Below are 8,637 nucleotides of genomic sequence, written 5' to 3' on the forward strand. Positions count from 1 at the left end.
GAAAACCAACAGGGGAAAAGTCTGTCAAGGCTTTCAATCTGGGAGTGAAACCTGGAATAAATAATAAATAAATGTCTCATAGAATAAGGAAACAAAGAGGGGGGAAAGTCTGTCAAGGCTCTCAATCTAGGAGTGAAACCTGGAATAAATAATAAATAAATGTTTCCTAGAATAAAAAAACAAAGAGGAGGAAAGTCTGTCAAGACTTTAAATTTAGGGGGAAAAAAAGAGGGGAAAAGTCTATCAAGATTTGAAATTTAGGGAGAAAAAAGAAGCAAACAAAGAGGGGAAAAGTCTGTCAAGGCTTTCAATCTGGGAGTGAAACCTGGAATAAATAATAAATAAATGTTTCCTAGAATAAAGAAACAAAGAGGGGAAAAGTCTATCAAGGCTTGAAATTTAGGGGAAAACAAAGAGGGGGGGAAAGTCTGTCAAGGCTTGAAATTTAGGGGGAAAAGTCTATCAATATTTGAAATTTAGGGGAAAACAAAGAGGGGGAAAAGTCTATCAAGACTTGAAATTTAGGGGGAAAAAAAACCCAAAGAGTGACAAAGTCTATCAAGGCTTTCAATCTAGGAAAAAAAAACTCAAGGAAACAAATGGGGGAAAGCCTACCAAGACTTGAAATTTAGGGGAAAAAAAAGAAGAAAATAAAGAGGGGGAAAGTCTGTCAAGGCTTTCAATCTAGGAATCAAACCTAGAATAAATAATAAATAAATGTTTCCTAGAATAAAGAAACAAAGAGGGGAAAAGTCTGTCAAGACTTGCAATTTAGGAATAAAACCCAAGGAAACAAAGAGGGGAAAAGTCTATCAAGAGCTGAAATTTAGGGAGAAAAAAGAAGAAAACAAAGAGGGGAAAAGTCTATCAAGACTTGAAATGTGGGGGAAAACAAAGAGGAAAAAAGTCTATCAAGGTTTGAAGTTTAGGAATAAAACCTGAGGAAATAAAGAGGGGGAAAGTCTACTAAGAGTTGAAATTTAGGGGAAAAAGAAGAAAACAAAGAGGGAAAAAGTCTATCAAGGTTTGAAGTTTAGGAATAAAACCCAAGGAAACAAAGAGTGAAAAAGTCTATTAGGACTTTCAGTTGAGGAAGAAAAAATCCAAGGAAAAAAGGAAAAAAATCCATCCAAACTTTCCTTTGAAGCCCTCCTTTGCTTTTGGCTCCCCCAGACAGAGGGCAGGGGTGCTGCCCCAGGTGTGCCAGCCGGGCAGGAACTGTCCCTCTGGGAATGCAGGAACTGTCCCTCTGGGAATGCAGGAACTGTCCCTCTGGGAATGCAGGAACTGTCCCTCTGGGAATGCCCTCCATGCCCAGCACTCGCCCCTGTGCTGGCACTCCCAGGGAGGCAGCGGGGCTGGAGCCCCAGGAATGATCTCCTGCAGGGATCCACCACTTGGGGCTTTTCCTGCACTGAAAGCCCTGATAGACTGTGTCATTCTTTGTTTGCTTCCTTTTTTCCCCGAAATTTCAACTCCTGATAGACTTTTCCCCCTCTTTGTTTCCTCAGGTTTTATTCCTAAACTGCAAGTCTCGATAGACTTTTCCCCCTCTTTGTTTTCCCCTAAATTTCAAGTCTCGATAGACTTTTCCCCTTTGTTTTCTTCTTTTTCCCCTAAATTTCAAGTCTTGATAGACTTTTCCCCTCTTTGTTTTCTTCTTTTTTTGTCCCTAAGTTTCAACACTTGATAGACTTTTCCCCTTTGTTTTCCCCTAAATTTCAACTCTTTATAGACTTCCCCCCCTCTTTGTTTCCTCACGTTTTATTCCTAAACTTCAAGCCTTGATAGACTTTTCCCCTCTTTGTTTTCTTCTTTTTTTGCCCCTAAGTTTCAACTCTTGATAGAGTTTTCCCCTCTTTGTTTTCTCCTAAACTTCAAGTCTTGATAGACTTTTACTCTCTTTGTTTCCTTGGGTTTTATTCCTAAATTTCAAGCCTTGACAGACTTTTCCCCTCTTTGTTTCTTTATTCTATGAGACATTTATTTATTATTTATTCCAGGCTTCACTCCCAGATTGAAAGCCTTGACAGACTTTTCCCCTGTTGGTTTTCCTGAGGTTTTCCCCCTTCCATGGGGGCAGAGCACAGGAATGGGCTGTTGGGAAGGGAAGGTGCCTCTGGAAGCCCAAGGAGCCACTCCAGGATTTACTCCCTCAGTCCCCAGACTGCCTGCTCCTCCAGGAACAGGAATTAAGGGTGAGTTTGAAGGAGAAATTAATTTTAAAACCCCAAAACATTAAAAAATAAAAACCCAATCATCATTTAATGCCAGTGCACAACAACGAGCAGAAGCAGGACAGAACAGTCCTGTGCAGATTAAATGTAATTTTCCCCTGGCAAATGAAACAATGCAGGGCCTCAGTGAGGGGCATCTCCTGCTTGATCCAAACTCTGGGAGCTCAGCTGCCATTATCAGCTCCTGCTGCCCAGAACTGCCCAGCACGTGGGAGTCACTCTGGGAGATGTTTCCAAAAGCTCACAGGATTGTACAACGATCATGGTGACACCCAAAAACAATCCCCCACCACACATCCTAGCACAGCTGCCCCAGGAAAGGCAGGAAAAGCAGCTGGCACAACCTCCTGCACCCACTGGAGGGGAGAGCAAGGAGATCATTTTACAGGGAATGTTTGTTTGCCTGAAATCCTGTGTTCACTTTTGGGGTTTTTAAAGAAAAGGCCTCTAGAATTTGTTTAATCAGCATTTAGTGCCCTAACGCCACCTCAGAACTGGCAATCTGGGCAATATCATCAACTGCAATCTGGGCAGTATCCTCCTCAGTACTCCAAAAACTCTGAGTCTGGAGAATGAGATGGGGAAATAAATTAAAATTACCCCTATTTTTTATGATTGTAAGCAGGGTTGGGATGTCAGGCACTCTGCTCCAAGCAGCCCTAAGTAAATCCACATTTCCCAGTTTAAACTCCATGGTTAAACAGGTGCACTTCGCTTTCAGGCAAGTTCCCAAATCCTTCCCATTCCAGCTACAAAGCAACAAAGAGAGAAGGAACTTCCAGCTCCAACCAATTTTTTGGTAAAAAAAAACCAACATCCAGCAAAGACTCTGAATTCTGCTCTAAAAGCAGCAAGATGATACCCTTGGAAGTTGTCATTTAGGCAACAAAGATTATTTATTTTCCTCCAGTTGGTTTGGTTTGGGCAGAGATTTATGGATTTCGAGTTCTCCTAAAGACAGGCAGCACCTCCCAAGCCACGTTTACCTGATTTGATTTATAAAGCACCACCTGTGACAGCATTTCTGGGAAAAGGGGGGCTCTCACTTCTGGGAAGGGGCTGCTGCCACGTCTTTGTGCATTCTGAAGCATCACCACACGATTCCCCTCATCCCTGGAGACCTCATTAAAACAGAGCCCCAGAAGTGGAGCAGAAAGAAGCCGAGGCGTGACATTGGCAAATTTACATTCAAAGTTTCCAGAAATATCCGCGCTTTAAAACAAAACAAAAAAAACCCCAAACAAAACCCCAGCAAAACAACAAAGCCCCACCAAACCCTACCAAAACAAGACATTCCAGTGCACACGCTCTTCCCTGGGGACAGGCCAAAGAGAACAAAGCCACGTGAGGCCGCGATTGCTCAACGCCGCTCTTGGAAGGTGTTCAAGTGCGACGAGAAGCGCCGTGTAAGCCCATAACGAGCAGAAAAGGGAATTTATCCCAAATGTAAACTCTGTGCTACCCTTTGCCTCCACGCAGCAAACACGGCCGGGGGAGTTTGGAGATTACAAAACGCTTTGCAGGTAAACTAAGGAGCTTTGGACCTTTATTCTCCTTGACTCAGGACGAGCCTAAAATTAGCAGGGAGCGCAACGCTCCGTGAGTTTCGCTCCCAAAGCCCGGCCCTGCAAACCGGGCAGCACGGGGAGACTCACACAAAGCTGGCCACTATTTATAATTCCTTTCAGGCACAAAACAGGGTGACACTTCCCTCTTCCAGCTCTGACGCTTAAAAATAGAGCTCGGGGACTACAAGGCGGCCAGCAGCGTTTCTCCACAAAAGGAGGAAAATAAATCAGCACTAAATAAACTCCCGGCCAAGGGGAAGCTGCGGGCGCAGCGGAACAATGAGCCGCGGGGCTGGAACGGGAAACACCCCGGGGCTTTGGGGGCATGGGGGTCCCCCGCGGGTGCAAACAGCCGGGCAGGGGCAGCCCCGATCAGCGGCGGCCTCGCCCCGCCCCGGGCCCGGTTTCCGGGTAGTAACAGAGCAGCCAATCCGCGGAGTTGCGGAGCTCGAGGCCTTTTCCCTGCGAACACCGCTCCGGGGCTGGCACTGCCCCAAAACCGGGGGGGACCGCAGAGGGGAGCCCCCGTTCTGCTGTCCCACGGTGGGAGGTACACAGAGAGGCCTGGCCCGGAGCCACAGGGCTTCCCAGTGGGAGAACCCCGCACTTCCAGGCCGCTGGTGAGCAGGCTCGGGGGTTTTGGGGAGCACAGAGCCTTCCTGCAAAGCCCGCTCTGAAGGGTCACGGTCACCCCTTTTGGAGCCCCCCAAAAGGGAGAGGAGGGATTTTCTGGCTCTCTTTCCCCAGCCCCAGCAGCACAAACCCGGCCTGGAGGGAGACAATGAGTGCCGGGCAGCTGGAGCACACCCCGGCCCGAGGGATGGTTAAACATCAGCTGCGCACATTCCCGCAGAGCTCTGCCCTCCCTGAGCCCCACCGAGAGCGAGCAGGCACCTCTCCCCTTCCCTCCTCACAAAGAGGCAGCCACAAAAGGACACGGACGTGGCAGGATTGAAAATAGGAGCCATGAAAAGGCCTCGCTCGGCTCCTAAACCTGTCAGAGCAGGAGAAGGCAGGAGTGTTGTTCACCCTGCCCGTGCCCCCTCCCTACTGGGAAAGGTAGCCATAAATCCATACTATTATTCTCCGTTGGATGAAGGGGATGAAAAGGGAAACTGTAATGAAAATGGCAGCAAAAAGGGGGGCTAAAAAAAACCTCTCCACAGCAACAAAACCCTGAAAGCCCCAGGAGGAGATGCCCTCAAGCACATTCCTTCAGTCCTCCCCTGGCCAGCAGCGAGCCCCTCCGTGTCTCAAAGCAGAGGCTGATTCCAGAGCGGCTTCCAGAGGGGGAGATTCCCCAGGGAAGCTGTCGGGGCCTAGCGAGCTGCTCACCCCGAGCGAGGCGAGCCAGGCAGACAAACAAAAAAGGCCGGGGAGGGAGGGAGGGGGGGAGGGAGGGAGGGAGGGAGGGAGGGAGGGAGGGAGGGAGGGAGGGAGGGAGGGAGGGAGGAGTGCTGAGGAGTCATCTGACACATCCAACTTCCTAAGTTTGTTGTCCGCAGGAGACCGACTGCTCTAACCCTCACCCCTCGCAAAACACGGAAAGCAGAGCCGACAACACGAGCTTTGCTTTTGGAAAAGCCATCGGGGTTCCTTTTGTCAGGGGGCAGAAAGAGCAGGGCACAAAGTGCCCGGCCCCGAGAGGAATCCCGGATATTCGGGGCTTTCTACCTACCCAGCTCCTAGAAACACACAGCAAAGGCACTTCGCAGGGAAAACCTGCTCTTTGTCCTCCAAAATGCTGCGATCGCTGGAGAAGCCGGCAAGGAACCGAACAAAAAGGGAAAAAAAAAAAAAAAAAAAAAAGGAAAAGAAAGAGAGGGGGAGGGGAAAGGGAAGCAGAGCAGCAGCCCAGCAGGTCGGGCCTCGGCCCCTCTCTCCAGGGTATCCCCAAGAAAGGTTTTCCCCCCGGCCCAACAGCTGGAATTCCCGACCCTCCTCCCGGTGCGATCAAGCATCGATCGCAATTGGCGGAGTCTGACATGTGTGTAACTTTAAACCCCCGGATAAAAATAGCTCCGATTCGAGCACCATCAGGACTCATTTCCTATTTGCTTCAAAACAGGGCGAAAAATACACCGAGAGCAGCTTTGTGGGGAGAAAGGCGCTGCGAGAACGTCAGACAAGTTTCCTTCGATAAGCCACAAACAGGAGCGCTGCTGCTCCTCCCTCCCCCCTCCCTTTCCAAAAAAACACCACCAAATCCAGATAAGTTTGTTTATCTCTCTCTGGGAACTAAATCAGACCCGTTTCTCGACCCCTCGAGAGCAGCAGGGCAGAGCCAGCAGCCCCGAGTCCTGCTGAGAGAGGTCGGGCACGTTCAGGAGACAAATCCGAGAAACATTTCATCCACTTTGTCATTGCTACCCTTTCCCGGCTCGCACCGCCACCTTGTAAACAAAAACTATTAATAAAACAATCCCAGAACCGAATTCCCAATGGTATTTTTCAACGCCACCCACTCTCCAGACAGAGAGAAAAAAGGGATTCACCGCCCCGTAAAGGGCCAGGAATAAAAACAAGGAGGAAAAATATAAACAGATCTATGTAGGAAGGAGGGGAAAAATAAAAAGTAATAAAGCCTAACCAAACCTGGAGGGTTACATAAACCTCTTGGGAGACGGGCTCGGGCCCTGATGCCCTTCACCCACCCCTGGGTCTGCTGAGCCAGACCCCGAGGGACCCCCCCCCGTCCTCCCCAAAAAATCAAATCCCTACGCCGGCACCAGAAGCTTCATGAACTGCGGGGTGAGATGGGGGAATAAATAATAATAATAACCCCCACAAAAGCCTTTCTTTGGGCTGTGGCTGCTGGAACTGCTCTCCCCCTCCTGGCCCTCCCCAGGGCAGGCGAGGGGGGTTCGGGGCACCCAGACTGGGGGGGCACCACCGAGAGGGGTCCGCAGAGACACCCCCAGCACCGCCTCTCACGCCACAGAGGGGATAAACCCCCCAAAATAGGGCAAAGGGGGGGTCAGGCCTCCCCCGGTGAGGGGGAGAGGGCAGATCCGACCCCAGCTCCGGGAGCGGCCGCGGGGCTGCGAATGGAGGGGTCTGGGGGGCGACCCCGGCGGGGTGCCCGGTGCCCCCCGCCCTCCCACCCTCTGCAGGCCCGGCCCTGGGGGGGGGGGGGCAGTCCTGGTCCCCCGTGGGCCCGGGGGGTGGCACGGCAAGGATACAGCTTGACCACGTCGGTGTCCATCCGCCTCTTGCCCGGGCTGGGGGACGACATGGTGGCCGCGGCCGCCCCCGGGGCTCCGGGCGGGCTGTCAGCGCCGCCGCCGCCGCGGGCCGGGGCCGCCCGGCGCCGAGCGGAACGGGGTAACGCCTGGCCGCGAGGCGCTGGGAGCCGCCGCTGTCGCTGCCGCCGCCGCTGTCGCCGCTGTCGTCGCTGTCGCCGACAGGGCCCCCCCGCGCCGCTCGCGCTCCCTCAGCCGCTCCGGCCGCCTCTGCCCCAGCCTCTCTCTGGACCCCTGACGTCACCCGCGGTGACGTCACCGCCCCGCGGCGCTGCCATTGGCCGCGCCCTAACGCTCCGCCGGCCCCCGAGGCACGCCGGGAGTTGTAGTTCTGAGCGGGGAGGGGAATGACGGATGGGCCGCGGGTTCGAGGCCCCGCTGGGGCCGCGAGCTCCAGTTCCTCCTTTTCCAAGGTTTCCCGAATTCCCCAGGCTCCCGACATTCCCCATGGATTGTAACACTCCTCTCATTCCCCCATTTCCGTTTTGCCCGTTCCCACCACAGCCAGGGAACCCCCTGATAAAATACCGGGCGCATCTATGTCAGGGCCTTGCAACTCCCCATGGCTCCCCCATTCCCACTGGTTTTCCACAATTCCCCACAACTCCCCCTGTTCCCAGTATCTCCCTTGTTCCCCGTGGATTCTGGAACAACAAACCCCCTTATTCCCCTATTTCCCTATCCCCACCATGGTCAGGGAACCACCCCACAGAATATGGGGTTTGCCCATATTGAATATGGGATTTGCCCACAGAGCATATAGGGTTTGCCCATATAGAATATGGGGTTTGGCCACACAGAATATGGGGTTTGCCCATCCAGCATATGGGATTTGCCTATCCAGAATATGAGGTTTGCCCACAAAGCATATGGGGTTTGCCCACCCAGAATATGGGATTTGCCCACACAGAATATGGGATTTGCCCACCCAGAATATGGGATTTGCCTACACAGTATATGGAGTTTGCCTTTGGCAATCCCATTCAATCCAGGCAGCAATGTGGCAGCTGGCCAGGCCCCAGAGCAGGAGTCACCACCCCGGATTTCCGCTGGGACATCACCAGAGCATTTCCCTGTGCCTCAGTTTCCCCAGCCGGATGATGACAGCACCAATGGGTGTCTCCCAAACTGATGGGATTCCTGTGTGGAACCTGCCCACCCCACATTCCTGACCCCGGCATCATCCCATAAATCTGCCCTGGTGCTTCCTCCCCCTGTGGGGAGGAGACACGGCCAAAGAATCCCAAAAAAGCTCCTCCTTTAATACCCCAACATGCCCCGAGTTTGGCAGGGGCAGGAGGTGACATCACCTGAGGGGACTCACATCCACACCCCACATTCCAGGGTGGAATTTGGCAGGGAACAGGGTTCTGTTTGAGCAGAGCAGCTGGAAAATTTGGGCTAGAGGATCCTGTGTTTCCCAAGCCACAATATTCCCTGACTGGAGAACTGGACAGGGAAAACCAGGGATTTTCCCATCATTTCTTGGAATGCTTCTATCCCATCTGTGAAACAGCAGCTTTGAAACACCAGGGATTATTCCAGGATGTCAGGGACTACAGCAGCACCCTGATCCTTTTTGGAACACCT

General features: G+C 52.0%; 1 protein-coding gene across 1 annotated transcript in view; it reads right to left on the reverse strand.

Annotated features, from left to right (window-relative positions):
* UBE2H (ubiquitin conjugating enzyme E2 H) overlaps window positions 1-7,264 on the reverse strand; it is a 52,931-nt gene extending 45,667 nt beyond the window's left edge. The window contains exon 1 of the mRNA XM_059471559.1: window positions 6,988-7,264. Coding sequence (XP_059327542.1) covers window positions 6,988-7,040 — 53 coding nt within the window. The 5' untranslated portion in view covers window positions 7,041-7,264. The remainder of the gene's footprint in view (window positions 1-6,987) is intronic.
* Window positions 7,265-8,637: the final 1,373 nt, after the last annotated feature.

This window comes from Ammospiza nelsoni, chromosome 5 (genome assembly GCF_027579445.1).
Source record: "Ammospiza nelsoni isolate bAmmNel1 chromosome 5, bAmmNel1.pri, whole genome shotgun sequence".
NCBI classification, from domain to species: domain Eukaryota; kingdom Metazoa; phylum Chordata; class Aves; order Passeriformes; family Passerellidae; genus Ammospiza; species Ammospiza nelsoni.